At 44.2% G+C, this 15,118-nt stretch overlaps 1 protein-coding gene across 1 annotated transcript in view; it reads left to right on the forward strand.

The window, feature by feature from the left end:
- The window catches only part of IGF1R (insulin like growth factor 1 receptor), a 352,725-nt gene that overhangs the window by 258,440 nt on the left and 79,167 nt on the right, over positions 1-15,118 (forward strand). The window contains exon 4 of the mRNA XM_010593853.3: positions 12,654-12,966. Within this exon, the coding sequence (XP_010592155.1) occupies positions 12,654-12,966 (313 nt within the window). The remainder of the gene's footprint in view (positions 1-12,653; positions 12,967-15,118) is intronic.

Raw genomic sequence — 15,118 nt, forward strand, 5'->3', positions numbered from 1 at the left:
AAAAGTTGCTGTCCCCGGCTGCTTTCACTTAGCAATTTACCTTACACACTCTCATGGTACATCGACCATGTGGTTCATGGGCGCGATCCTGGGCGTATCCGTGTTATGGGGCCCCATTTTATATTTATGCACTTTTTGTGCAAATTACTTCTGTCTTCAAGCCAAGGATGGAATGAAAGCATGATCTGTGGATATGGTTTCCAAGCTTGGGGTCTCGTTTATGCTTTGTCTTCTACAGCTGCTCCTGCCAGTTTTTAATAAAGTTATTCCTGAGTGTCAAGTTCTTGTCTCTCAAAGCATCTTCCTTTGAACCCAGAAAATCAGGCTGTATTATCTATCAGGAAATGTTTGGTAGGCAATTAAGTGAATGTGGGGTGGGGTGAGGGCTGCTCAAACTGGAAGGGAAAAAGACCCCCCTCTTCCACATCTCCCAGTACCATGTCGGGGCCGACCTTCAGTCGGCACAGAGGGGCTAGGTAACATGCAGGGTTACAGGGCAACTGTGAGGGTTGGTGACACGCTTCACACCACACGGACCTGATGGGAAAGCCCTTAAACTTCCCATTCTACTTCTCAGGGGAACAGTAGCTTTGTCATACTTTTCTTCAATTTCCGAATAATGTTGGGCGGGCCTGCAGCAGTATAATTCACCTTATAATTTGGATAATGCTCTGGGAGAACCCTAAAACTGGAAAATCATACTAGATTTTTGATGGTTCAGAGATCAAATAAAAATTTACTGTCAAACATTTCCTAATTAACTTGAAAAAACAGAAGGTGCCCATGAGCCCACCTCCAGCGTTTGGGACCTGACAGCTACTGAGGATCTGTGTATTTACAACTGAAGCACACACTTCCAGCTGCTACTTCTCTGATGCCTGTGTTGGCTCTTCAGGTGGTCAGTTAAACCCAACTATACCTGTCATTTTAAGGAGCCCTGGTGGCACAGTGGCTCAAGCAATCAACTGCTAACCAAATGAACCGAAAGGTCAACAGTTAGAAACCACCAGCGGCTCCACGGGCGAAAGATGTGGCAGTCTGCTTTTGTAGAGATTTACAGCCTTGGAAACCCTATGAGGTCGCTGTGAATCTGCATCAACTCAGCGGCAGTGGGTTCATACCTGTCATTTACAACAGTCAGTCAGTCAGTACCTCAGCAAATGTCGGTGGGTCGTTAGTTGCTGTCGAATCAACTCGTGGCAACCCCATGTGTGCCGAGTACATAGGGTTGTCAAGGCTGTGACCTGTCAGAAACAGATTACCAGGCCTGTCTTCTGAGGCGCCTCTGGGTAAGTTCAAGCTGCCAACCTTTCAGTTACTAGTTGAGTGTTTAACTATTTGCGCCACCCAGGAAGCTACCACCTCATCTGTTGGGAGCAGGGGAGGTCGGTGGGAGGAAAAGGCTTAAATTTTGAAATCCTTTAGTCAGCCTTTCCCAAATATAGAGTTGGGGTGCCTTCCCCGAGGTCAAAACGAGGAAACGATCGTGTCCAGCGTGGTTGGGTTGGTAGTGCCAAGATAGGATTTTTAGCACTTTTTAACATATCCTGGCAAGGTCGATACATTCTTATCAAGTGGACTGCCCTACCTACCACTGCCACTGCCTCCACCACCCACAAAAATAAAAGTGAAGCAAAACAAGATACGAACCAATAGGATTCTACAGAATTGGCAGGAAAGTGTTTTTTGTTGTTTAAATACTAGACTTTACGAAGACATTCCAATGATGATGGTTCTACCCATGTATGTTTTTCTGAAGTACATTTGAATCATCAGATAGTTTAAATATAAATTGCACGCATTGTTTCGTGTAGCTGTTCTGTGGTCCCATTCTCTAAAAACCGGTTCTCATAAGATTTGTGTGGTCATTCTGTTAACCAGAATGTGCGATTCTCTGGGACACCCCATTCTCCCAGCCATCCTGGGTAACAGAGTTTACTGTACTTTAAACGTCTGGCTGATGTTTCGTGGTTTTTACACAGTAGTAAAAGTGCTTTCACTTCAGGAGATGGAGCAATCAGATATGATAATGGAAAAGAACGATGTGCATTCTAGTATGAGATATGCTCTAAAATAAATGTTTACAAGTCCAAAAGTATGTCATCAGGAAGTAACAAAAGCAAAGGAGAGAAGACGCTGGAAAATAATAAGTGAACAGGCTTTTAAAGGTGACTGAGCCAGGCTCTCTGGGTTTAGTTAATTACCCCCCGCCCCCCCAAAAAAGAAAGAAAAGAACCTCTAAAGCATTTTTTCTGAAGCTACAACACTATGTATAAAAAGCATATACTTCTTTAAGAGTCCAAACAAATTTAAATGCACAGTCAAAATTTAAGATCCCAAGAAGAAAATGGCCCAGAGGTGGTTAAGAGGTGATACACGTGGCCAAGAAATCCAGGAAAGGAGCGTCTAACCTCAGCGGTGGCCACAGAATTAAGAGGTGATACGTCTTTACCCTTTGGACATTAGCAAAGGCAGATAAGCAGGGGTACGAGCCATTTTTTCCTTCCTTTTACAGAGATTTGACACTCTTAGGGCTGTATCAAAGCCTGTACTATATAGTGTCTAGAAGCATTTTTCAAAAGAGGGATTCCGAAAGTGTTTTCATAAAACCGTGAGGTCATGGAATAGGTGCGTATCTTCCTAAAGAGGCAGCTTTGGGGGAGCTGTTTTTATACGCATATTCAGCACCTGTGAAGACGCTTCCTGTTCATGATGCAGATATGTGTACAGGTGTACGCATAAAATCTAAATTCCATAAAAAATTCCGTAGGTACTGTCAAAAGCTGCCCTCTCAGACATCTTGTGCATTTGCCACCGTTTGCTGGTAAACGATTCTGCTGTTGGTAATAAAACGTTCTCACTGTATGCTGTTGTATGAACAGGAGTTTTCCTACACGTGCTATGTTCCGTGAAGTCATCTAAATTATTTTCAGTTGCCGCCGAGTAGATTCTGACTCATGGCCACCCCACGTGTCAGAGTAGAACTGTGCTCCATAGGGTTTTCAATGGCTGATTTTTTGGAAGTAGATCGATCACCAGACTCTTCTTGTGAGTCACCTCTGGGTAGACTTGAACCAACTTTTCAGTTAGCAGCTGAGCACGTTAACCATTTGCATCACCCAGAGGCTCCCATTTAAATGAAGCTGATGTAAACGCTTGTGTGAGTGGAGAAGCGTTTTGTATGGGTATGGTGAAGCATTGCATCTTTTTGGAGTAGCAGTTTCTACCCAGATAAAATTGAGAAGGTGATGTGTGTAGCCACAGTTGTAGGGCATTGAGCTTTGAATGGATGTGTGCAGTGGACAATGTGTCAAGTGCATTAATAACTTTGGTTAATGCCAGTCAGGCAAGTAATTGCCCAGAAATGGGCGCTAACGTCAGTTCTGAGAGATGCTGCTAAAGCCACCAAAGCTGGAGGCCTCTCCTTCTGCATTTGGCCTCCACTCGGACAAAACAGCCCCCAGTTAGTCCCTATGGGATACAGGCCTGCCTTGTTAGGAAAGCAGCAACATTTAGGGGCACACAATACCTTACATAACTCTGTGTACAGTAAGAGAGCGGAGCTTGGGCTGTAAGCACGAACAACCAGACAAGTTATAAATATAGAGTACTCTCTCAATTCCACTTTAGTTAGTCATGGAGGGACAGTGTGAGTTTTATAAACTTATAAGGAATATACAAACAGTTCCAAATTTAAAATAACTTGGAATAATTTTTAAGTGTGTGAAAAGATTGTTTTCCACTTTGCCTGTTTGAGCATCTGTGACAGGCAATACTAAGTGATTGGTGTCTTCATGTGCGCATGTCTGTTGGTCACAGCGCTGGGGGGGGAGAATTTCAGAAGAGTCACTCATTCTGCAATTATTTTTCTCTTCTGTTTTGAGTCTCTGGGTGGTACAAACAGTAAAAGTGCTTGGCTGCTAATGGAAAGGCTGGAAGTTCAAGGCCCCCCAGAGGTACCTGGGAAGAAATGCCTGGCTGTCTGCTTCTGGAAAATCAGCCGTTGAAAACCCTGTGAGGCACAGTGACACTCATGAGATTGCCATGAGTCGGAGTCAACTCAACAGCAACTGGGTTTTCTTTTTTGAGAAAGACTGTAAGAGAGGTGAAGGAGAGGGGTGCGTTGTGTGTAAGGGAGACTGTTGTGTGTGAGACACTGTGTGTGTTCACATGTGGAAGAAACCCACCTCGCACTGGCCTCACCACAGCTGGTTGGAGCGGCGCAGATCCTGCCTGGACACCCAGAATGTTTGCCACCCTTGCCCTCCATCTTTAAACTTGTCTGCCTTTCTGGAGGGGACAGGAAAGCTGGTAACAGGGAACCCAAGGTCGAGAGGGGAGAGTGTCGACATGGCATGGGGTTGGCAACCAATGTCACAAAACAGTATGTGTATTAATTGTTTAACGAGAAACTAATTTGTCCTGTAAGCCTTCATCTGAAGTACAGTTTACAAAAAAAGCTGTCCGGCTTTCCCAAATCTGTCTGTAAGCTTTGAATATGAGTTTTAGAAGAAAGAATTTGTTGGACAACTTTCAAGTATGTTAGGATAGTTTTTCTTTATGAAAGAATAGTCTGTAGATAGCACAGGAGTGGGAGGTCAGATTCTTCCCCTTCCATAATACCTGACTTCATTCATTCTCTTTTCCACTCACTTCCTTCGGTGCTGCAGTTTTTAGCTGTTGCAGGATTAAAGAATTAGAGAAAAAAATCAAAAAGCTAATGTCTTCCGAAGCTGAATGCCACACTTGAGCCCTAAAACGTACATATGCCACCTAAAGTAAGTCCACCACATTTTACTGGCACCTTAGTTTGTCAGGCCTTTATATATAGATCAGGGTCATTGGCATACTGTACCCTCCACCACGGGAGCAGACAACATGCAGCCACAGAGCACAGAAAAGCTGCACAGAATCAGTGACTTTTCCATAAGGTCACCGTTCCTCATTTTTTTCTTTATACCAAAACAATAGCAGCCTTTAGTCAATTCGATAAAGCTTTCAAGTCCATTTCTTCCCGTTGAATAAATCAGAATGTGACTAGATTCTAGGGTCCAAATGGGCCTCTCCGCCAACTTCCAACTCACGTCCCTTTGACTTCACTACACAATAAGAGAAGGGATACAGGGTTAATTTTGCCACCTGTGGATCATGAAAGTCAACATTTATGAGGGAAGATAAAAAAAAAAAAGAATGAAGTCTGGATATATACACAACTGGATGAACCTTGAAAACTTTATGCTCAGTGAAAGAAGTGAGACACGAAAGGCCACCTGCTGTGTGGCTCCATTTATACGAAATGTCTAGAATAGAGACAGAGACAGAAAGTAGCTTAGAGGTTGCCTAGGACTGGGAGTGACTGCTGATGGAATCGGGATCTCTTCTGTGGTGATGTTTGTACAAACCGTGAGTATGCCGAAAGCCTTCAAATTGTGCACTCTCAATGGGTGGCTTGTGTGGTACGTAAATCCTATCTAAGTAAAGACTGTTAGAACAAAAAATTATGAAGGAAGAAAAAGATTTCATAACCCAAAGCATCCTAAACCAACAGCTCAGCTGGAGAAGGACTTCTGAACTGGCTTTTGTTCCTCACTTGGCCTTTGGTGTTAATTGTCGTTTCCTGCATTTTATCTTTGGATTGATGGCTTCCTTTTGTTTATGCTTACTGAGTAATTCCGGAAATCTTTATTTAATAATGATACTATGTGTGACTTCCTTCCCTCTAGTTTCTTGGTTGCCGTTTTGAGGGGTTTGTTCTTGTTTTCTGAATATTCTGGCCAGCTTTGTTTTTTGGTTCCTAAGACACAAATGATCCGATGGGCATTGTTAGAAAGCAGTTAATTTATTTTGCTTATTAATGAAATGTTCACAGCTGCATACTCAACTTCTTGGCTCACCTTTATGCTAGACAGTGAGCGTCTGCTTGGACCTCGGGTATCTCCAGGAGCCTTGATTGTATTTGTTTGTATACCGGACCCAGGAGAGGGTACACAATGAGGCTGCTGCTTCTCTGTGTCTGAGCTCTTGGTCTTGCTGAACCATATGAATTGCTGAAGGGGATGAACTCTTGGTATCTAATCTCATTAGACTTGTTTGGGTGGAACTGGTCCTCTGGGTCATCAAGTCTCTTTGGGCCTTGGTGGCTGGTTTCCTGATAGCACTTTCACTGGTCGTTTATACATCATTACATTTGCCCTACGGAATGAGCCGTAACTAAGTGCCGTACCCGAGAAGGGCTGCCTCTTCAATCTTGAAATTTAGCAGTGCAGTTAAACCTGCCAAGACTGAGCTTTGCAGGTTTGTGCTGGGAAAATGCCCTTGAGGGTTCCGCTTGCTATAACTGAGGAAGTAAAGAAGGTTCAAGGGGCACGTACATATTACGTCCTTCATATAACCTGGGACTTGACCCTTTTCCAGAGTGTCATGTTTCATGGGTTTTGTCCTTCAGACTGAATGATACGCCAGGAAAAAGAGGTGCTAGGACTTGTGATTTATTTCTTCCTGGCAGATATGCATGCTTAAAAAGAAAAGCAACATGGGAGGAGATCCGACAGCCCCTTCCTTTCAGACAGCAGAGATGGCTGAAACAGCCGCCATCTTGGAACAGCGTGGGCGAATCGGGTGTGATAGGCAGGCAGAGCTGGAAGCCCCTTCCCCTGGAAAGACATCCTGATTACCTTTTGCTGGGCCCTCTGGAATTTCACTGCTCAGCCTAAGTGGGGGTAAGCCTTTTGAAGGCTGAGTTCTCTACCTGCCATGTCTTCAGGATGTAGTCTAAGGGTTGGTGACAAGGCTGATGGATTTAATGGTCAGAAGGAGCATTTCTAGTTGTCTTACAGTAGACAAGTGTGCTCTCGAGAGCCTCCAAGAATGTCCACAGCATGGGTGGACTTCTGGGTGTACTGGGGAGACCCCAGTGAGTCAACTGACCCTTCTCTCCTCCGTTTTCTCTCCCCAAAGTATCTGCTGGAGTCAACTCTTTTTGCAAGGCAAGAGAACCACAACATTTCTCTGGACAAGGTGTCTCCCTGGTGCACTTTGGAGTTGAAGCTCACCCCCCTGGACTTAGAGCAGTTAACTTTATGTGCAGTAAAACCCAACACACCAAATCTGTTGCTGCTGAGTCGATTTTGACTCATAGCGACCCTATAGGATAGAGTAGAGCTTCCCCCTAGGGTTTCCAAGGATCTGCTGGTAGATTTGAACTGCCAACCTTTTGGTTGGCAGCCATAACTCTTACCCACTGTGCTGCCAGGGCTCCTTATGTACAATGATACATGCCTTTTAGGAAGGTCACCACTTTCTTTGAGAATACCGGTGCTTCACTTCAGGTAAGCTCAGGAATAACTATGATGTCACTCAACTAGGTTGTATTTTGATTCAGAAGGTTTACCTTACTTAAACATGCAAATAAATTAGCTCTGTCCTTTAGAAATTATTTGGGATACACAAAATAAAGAGAAAAGAACATTTGCCATCAAGTAGATTATGCTTCATGGCGATCCCACGTGTGTCAGAGTAGAACTGTGCTCTGTAGGATTTTCACTGGCTGATTTGTCAAAAGTAGATTGCCAGGCCTTTCTTTCAAGGTGCCTCTGAGTGGGTTCAGACTGCCAACGTTTTGCCTAGTAGCCGAGAGCTTAAAAAGTTGTTTGAACTTTTTGAAACTGTGTGGCTAAGTGACCCCTCTCGGTCTTTTTGTTCCTTGTGAAGAGGCGGGTTCTTCCCTTTGCTCTTCCAGCAGAGTACTTTATTAGCATGGATCTTTAAAAGTGGTTTCTCTGAGGAAAAAAAACTTAGAAGAACTTACTGGCAAGAACGAAAGCAAATTTTTAAAAATCCTAGAAGGAATTTAATAAATACAAGGACTACGGGAAAGGAGAGAATTAAAGGCTGATGTGTGTGACTTTTTTTCCTCTCTCCAAACTGAAGAAAATGAGTTTTTAAAAGCAGTGCCTCATTTTTATGTGATTGCAACCCTTTTAGTGGTCGATGGGGGACATGTTAGCTTTTCCAACAGTTTAGATGTGCTTTTGTTTTTATTGCTAGTCATTGTAAGAATTCCAGCAGAATAGAAAGAGCTTGTAGGCAAAATCAAGTTCCTTTTTACCTCGGAATCTTTGTTAGTGTGTAGCAGCTTCAGTTTTCCTCTTGTCTTATTTTTAAAGGCAGTACTGCCTTCAATCACTCTAGGGCTGCCCCTCGTTCATGGAAGCAGGGAAGGGGTTCCCTTCCCTTCCCCCGCAGTGCCGTCATCGGAAATTTGGTTGCTATGCTGAATTTTAAGTTTTGGCACTCATGTTCGGCAGCCATTCATCTGCTGGCGAGACACACTGCCCGGGGCTTTTCAAGAAATCCCTTAATAGTCCTGAACACTAATAATATTTATATACATTGAGATGAGACAGAATTTACAGCAGGCTTCTGGGGTTGGCTCCAGGACTCCCTAATCCCAAACTTCCTCATGCACCCCTGTCTGCTGCATCCCAGAATCCTGTCAGGCTCCTGCCTCAGCAAGGTGGGCCCCGGCTCCCCTGCTGCAGCTGCCTCCTCTTGATGAAGTGTTTGCTTTAGTAAACAAATCACTCCTCTCGCTGCTCTTCTCGCCCTCTCCCCTGGTGTACCCCCTTTTTGTCCCCCATGGGTGTTTGCTGTGTGTCGGTGCCTAGTTTGCATCGTGTAACATACAGGACCCCTTTATCTGTGGTGTCTGTAAGAGGAATTGTTCTGTCTATAAAGAAAATGATGTTACCTAATTTAAGCCTGAAGGCGGCGGTGGGTCAGTGGTCGAATTCTCGTCTTCCACACGGGAGACCCAGGTCCAGTTTCCGGCCAGTGCGCCTCATGTTCAGCCACCGCCCATCCATCAGTGGAGTCTTTCGTGTTGCTGTGATGCTAAACAGGTTTCAGGGGAACTTTCAGACCAAGAAGAACTAAGAAGAAATACCTGGTCATCTCCTTCTGAAAATCAACCAGTGAAGACTCTGTGGGTCACAATGGTCTAGTCTGTCACCAATCATGGGGATGGCCCAGGACCAGGCAGCGTTTTGTTCCTTTGTGTGTGGGGTCGCCATGAGTTGGAGGCTAACTTGACGGCAGCTAACTACAAGGATTTAAGCTTTAGTGGTATTCCTTCACAAGTAGCCCCCACCACTGAAATAAAACCCTATGTCCCTGCCCTGTGTATTGGTTGGGGCATGAGCTGATGGCCATGCATCTCCGTTTAAACACCCCTTTGAGGGTCTAAATGGGATCACTGCCCTCCTCCCGATTATAGGTATGTTTGAGCCTGTTGCAGCCACTGCGTCAGTCCATCTCATTGAAGGTTTTCTTTTCTCTGATCCTTTACTTTACCAAGCATGATGTCCTCCAGAAATCGGCCCCTCCTGATAACATGTCCAAAGTATGTGAGACAAAGTCTTGCTATCCTCTCTTCTAAGGAGCATCCTGAATATACTTCCTCCGAGACAGATTTGTTCATTCTTCTGGCAATCCGTGGTATATTCAGCATTCTTTACCAGCACCATAATTCAAAATGTGTCAGTTCTTCTTTGGTCTTCCTTGTTCGTGGTCCAGTTTTCACATGCATGTAAGGCAGCTGCAAAGACCATGGCTTGGGTCAGACCCACCTTAGTCATGAAAATGACATCTTTGCTTTCTAAGATTTTAAAGCGGTCTTTTGTAACAAATGTGTCCTTTATGAGTAGATTAGTTTTGGGAAATAGCGAGAAGTGGTTTGTTCTGGTGAACAGAATCAATTAATAGGATGAGGATGTGATATAAACCCAAAAGAATGGTTTTCTTCTTGGCTTATACATACCTGTGAAGTTGTGTCTTAGTTGGGATTGGTTCAGTGACATGTAACAAGTAACTGTCATTTAAAGAAGAGAAATTTATTTCTCTCACACGCAAACAAGTCTGGAAGTAAGCAGCCCAGGGTTGTCCTTGGTGGCCCCACAGTCATGAGGGACCCAAGCTCCTTTTATCATGCTCCACCATTCTTATTGTGCTGCCTTATGGTCTAAGGTAGCTGCTTGAGCTCCAGACATTACTCCTACTTTCAAGCCAGCAAGAAAGAGGAAGGGCATGCTTTTCTATTTTAAAGAGCCGTCTAGAGAGTTCCATGCAAAAAGTTTGCTTATATCTCATTGGCCAGAACTTCAGTCACATGGCCACTTCTAGCTACAAGGGAGGCTAGGAGATGTAATATCTAGGTGGATGGCAATATAATATGTCTCACCAAAAATCAAGGTTATGTTACTTAAAAAGAATAAATAATAAAGACAATCTCTTGTCTCCGTCAAAGAATAATTTCAAAGGAGAAAGTTGCAGAATGTTGTCGAGCTGTCATTATCATGAGATTGTTCTCTTCCAAGATGACACCGTCTATCGAATGTCCACCCTCTGATATCTGTGTTTAAACTCACCTGCTTACAGTGAAGCAGGGATTCTTGGACACAGCTAGTGGGAGCGTAAGTTGGTGCAAATGTTCCAGAGGACAGTTGGTCCTGCAAGAATCAGCTCTGGAAATTTATCCTGATGAAATAATTAAGGATGCTCCTGAAGAGTGCAGTCCTGATGTAACAATGAAAAGTTGGGGGTAGAGGAAGTGGTTAAGAGTAGGAGACTGGCTCTAATTGAGGATGTATTGGACAATGGGACGCAAAGCAGCTGTTAAATGATAGTGGGATTCACAACATATTCAAAGCAAAAAGAAGGAAAAGGCTTTCAGAATGACCTGACCCTTTTTTGTGGATACTTATATTTACACATGCTTGCACATGCATGGGGAAGGGACTTGGGAGGGTCCACACGAAGTTATTGATGAGAGGCCATTTCTGGTCAGGTAGCCTGCGTATTCTTTATATCCTCGTCCTACTGGCGATGGTTTTTTTTACTGGTGATCTCTGATTTTTTTCGAGCAGGTATCTTTAAGAAAAAGCAATAGTAGAATCTTCACTAAGTAATGCATATTAGAGTCAAAGTATACATATTTAAATAATTCTGTGTTGTTTTCCAACTCAGAAAATATACGAAATGTATAATGCAAGCCAGATCACATGTTTTGTTAATTTGTGCTTTATTTGTGTGGAAGGCCAACAGCCCATACAGTGTGATCATTAAAGCATTGTGATGAAAATAGATGCCAGCTCATCTGACCGGGAGATGAATTGTGGCTCTGTCATTATAAGATACTGCTTTCACTTAACTTTAGCAGGAGGGGCTCAGAGGAGAGGGCTTCTAATGTCATGTGGTTCTCGTGGCTTATAGACAACTGGACCCACCCACTTTCTTTCTTTTTGGGAACCAGGTTGAATCAAATAAAAATGCAAGCATGTTCGTTTTCCCTGCATGAGGAAAAATAACTTCTCTTCCCTTTAAAAAAATTTTTTTTAATTAATTTTTATTGTGCTTTAAGTGAAAATTTACAAATCAGGTCAGCCTCTCGTACAAAAATTTATATGCACTTTGCTCCCACCAAAAACACCTTGCTATACGCTCCTAATTGCTCTCCCTCTAATGAGATAGCACAGTTCTTCCCTCCACTCTCTCTGCTCATGTCCATTTGGGTAGCTTCTGGCCCCCTCTGTCCTCTCATCTCCCCTCCGGACAGGAGATGCCAGCATAGTCTCATGTGTCCACTTGATCCAAGAACCTTGTTCTTCACCAGTATCATTTTCCATCCCCTATTCCAGTCCAATCCCTGTCTGAAGAGTTAGCTTTGGGATTGGTCCCTGTCTTGGGCTAACAGAAGGTCTGGGGACCATGGCCTCCGGGGTCCCTCCAGTCCCAGTCTGACCATTAAGTCTGGTCTTTTTATGAGAATTTGGGGTCTGTATCCCACTGCTCTCCTGCTCCCCCAGGGTTTCTCTGTTGAGTTACCTGTCAGGGCAGTCATTGGTTGTGGCCAGGCACCATCTAGCTCTTCTGGTCTTTTAGTACTTTCTTGTACTAAAAGAATAACCATCAGGTATGGTAACGTCTCCGTGATAATACATTAGGATATATAAAGAAGTTGGTAGTTAATATCATTGCTTGTTTCTCATTGGGTGAAAACCTTTGGTACGTTACCACAAGCAGACACAAATTCTGTAAAACCGTTTTATAGGCCCTAGAACCGTATTCTCTTTACTATATTGTAGTTTCATCGTTCTTAAAATAAAGCAGAATTTCTGCATACTAAAGCTTATGAAGAGATTTCAGTAAGGAACATGTTTGAGATGCAGAATGAGAAAAGCATTATATGCTTTTTGAAAAGTAATAATAAACCATTGTTCATGTAAGACTTACACATTATCACCTATTTCTCAAGCAACCCGCTAATGTGAACATGATTACCCCCATTTTAAAGACAAGAAAAGAGAGAATCAAGGTCAAAGAAGCAAATAACTTGTCCCAGGCCAAAGAATGAATAAGTGGAAGAGCCTGGACTTTAAACCCTGGCCTTCTGACTCGGCATAGGGTCTGTGGTACTGTCATCATCAAGTCTAAGAGGAATGAAGGGCACAGGGATTGTCCTTTTGGGATTGCAAGGAGTTGTTGGTTTTTCTTTGTATGTTCAACGGAGCAATCTGATGCTGGTGATAGTGAAGACCCAGAACCTGCTGGGCGGCCTGGGAACCCTGCCAGTCTAACCGTCTCCCCTCTGTCCCCAGTGTGCCCGAGTGCCTGCGGAAAGCGAGCGTGCACCGAGAACAACGAGTGCTGCCATGCCGAGTGCCTGGGCAGCTGCAGCGCACCCGACAACGCCACGGCCTGCGTCGCCTGCCGCCACTACTACTACGCAGGCATCTGCGTGCCCACCTGCCCACCCAACACCTACAAGTTTGAGGGCTGGCGCTGCGTGGACCGGGACTTCTGCGCCAACATCCCCAATGCTGAGAGCAACGACGCCGAGGGCTTCGTCATCCACGATGGGGAGTGCATGCAGGAGTGCCCATCGGGGTTCATCCGGAACGGGACCCAGAGGTCAGTCACCGGGGCTGCAGACGGCTTCCCCGCCAGCAGTCACCTGTCCTGGTCATTCTGGTGACTCCAGTTCTGTCTGGGTGGGACCATCAGGAGGTAATGGCTGGTGGGTCCTTTTGAGAGGGCTAGCATAGCTGGTAGTTCAGTGGTGGAATTCTCGCCTTTGATGCAGGAGACCCAGGTTCGATTCCCAGGCAGTGTACTTCATGCAGAGCCATCACCCATCTGTCAGTGACAGTTTGTGTGTTGTCAGAATGCTCGATGCTGAACTGATTCCAGGGGAACATTCAGACTAAGATGGACTAGAAAGAAAGGCCTGGAGATCTCTTTCTGAAAATCAGCCATCAGAAACACCTATGGAGTATAATTTTATTCTGACACACATGGGGTCTCTGTGTGTCACAATCAACTCTGTGGCCAAAAAAAAAGAAAAGAACTCACTGTGGAAGCAAAAGAAGCAGAGGTTTGGGGTTGCTGTGTCTCTCTTCTAGAGCAGAGCAGAGCAAAGAACTTTTAAGAAAGGTTAGTTCAGCCACAAGGGGCCAGATGTCTCCTTTATGACCAGCACCTTGGGACCCTCATGTTTTGGGCTCTTCAAAATAAAACTGTTCCCGAATATAAAATACCATTAGACAAGCACACATGAATTTTGAATATGATATGGGACTTACCTGACTTTTGCTGCAGTCTGTTTCAGGTAAGTCTTTATAAAAGGGGCTTTGTTTCTGGTGTAATCTTTGAAAATGTTGCTCCTGCCACAGGCTTACCTTCAAATCTGCCATCAAAGATAAAACTCACTGTTGTGCACAATATTACATATACAACAGGAGTCCCCAGGTGGTGCAGGTGGTTAAGTGCTCAGCTACTAGCTGAAAGGTTGGTGCCACCTAGAGACACCTCAGAAGACAGGCCTGGCAAACTTCTTCTGAAAGGTCACGGCCTTGAAAACCGCATGGTGGTTCTGCTCTGCACACAGGGTCACCATGAGTCAGAATCGACTCAGTGGCAAATAATAACAACAAGATATGCAGCGGCTTTCTGCCTGTTAAAATTTCTGTAACTATTATGACAGAAAAATAATTAAATACTTTAAAATGATAGATTAGCCAAGGATTCCAGTGAGCTGTCAAGTATACATACCCAAAAAAGTGTACCACGTTTTATTCTGTTGGTGGCCTTAAAACAAAAAGGTCTTTACCACTGCACACCTTGGGCCCCGTGGTGGTGTCTGGAACTGAGTCAAGGCTCGGCCACATTCAGATGTTGTATTCCTCCTGAGAGTGGGATGGGGACAGGGTAGCTGGTCCATGAACTTGGTGTGATAGTGTCTTTCTCCTGTGGGTCCGTTTCCTCTGATGTTTGGAGGCGTTCAGTCCTCAGAGTCGTGGGCAGAGTGGAAACGCTGTGCGTTTGGACAGTGCTCTGTTGTTCCTTCTGTGATGGTGCTGCCCTCAAAGAATTGAGCCATTTTCTTCCAGCCCATTCTTGGAGTCTGTTCTAAGCTATAGATCTACCTTTCCTGTTTTAAAATACAGCACCATCAGGGAGTAATCCCTGTCTCAGCCTTTAAGGCCTATTTGACACTTCTTTATTTATTTGTTTATACTATTCATACCCTCTCTGTTCCTGGATGGATTTGAGGAAGCCTAATTTATAAACATGTAATCAGAGGCCTTCCTTAGAAAAACGCTTAAGTGCTAGATTATTCCTAGACACTTTAAGAAAGGTGGCTTGGTTTAAAAATTGTATATTAAAAATTGGTGGGAGGAGTCTAAACCTACACATACCTTACAACCCAGCTATTTCACTTCTGTGCTGGTGGTTCAGTGATAGAATTCTCACCTTACATGTGGAAGACCCAAGTTCGATTCCTGGCCAGTGTACCTCATGCACGGCTATTACCCATCTGTCAGTGGAATTTGCATGAAAACTTGCAAATCATGTACAAAAATCTGTACATGATTGTTCATAGTGGCTTATTTATAATAGCCCCAAACTGGAAGCAATTCAGATGTCCTACAATGGGTAAATGATTAAACAAAACCTGGTTGCAGAAAAATAGGGTAGAGATGGAGTCTGACTTCCTCTCTCTTCACAAGGGGGAAAGAGAATCAAGGTCAACAGCCCCCAAGGCTGATTCCTGTGAGGCGGA

The sequence above is a fragment of the Loxodonta africana genome, chromosome 13 (assembly GCF_030014295.1).
Source record: "Loxodonta africana isolate mLoxAfr1 chromosome 13, mLoxAfr1.hap2, whole genome shotgun sequence".
NCBI lineage: Eukaryota > Metazoa > Chordata > Mammalia > Proboscidea > Elephantidae > Loxodonta > Loxodonta africana.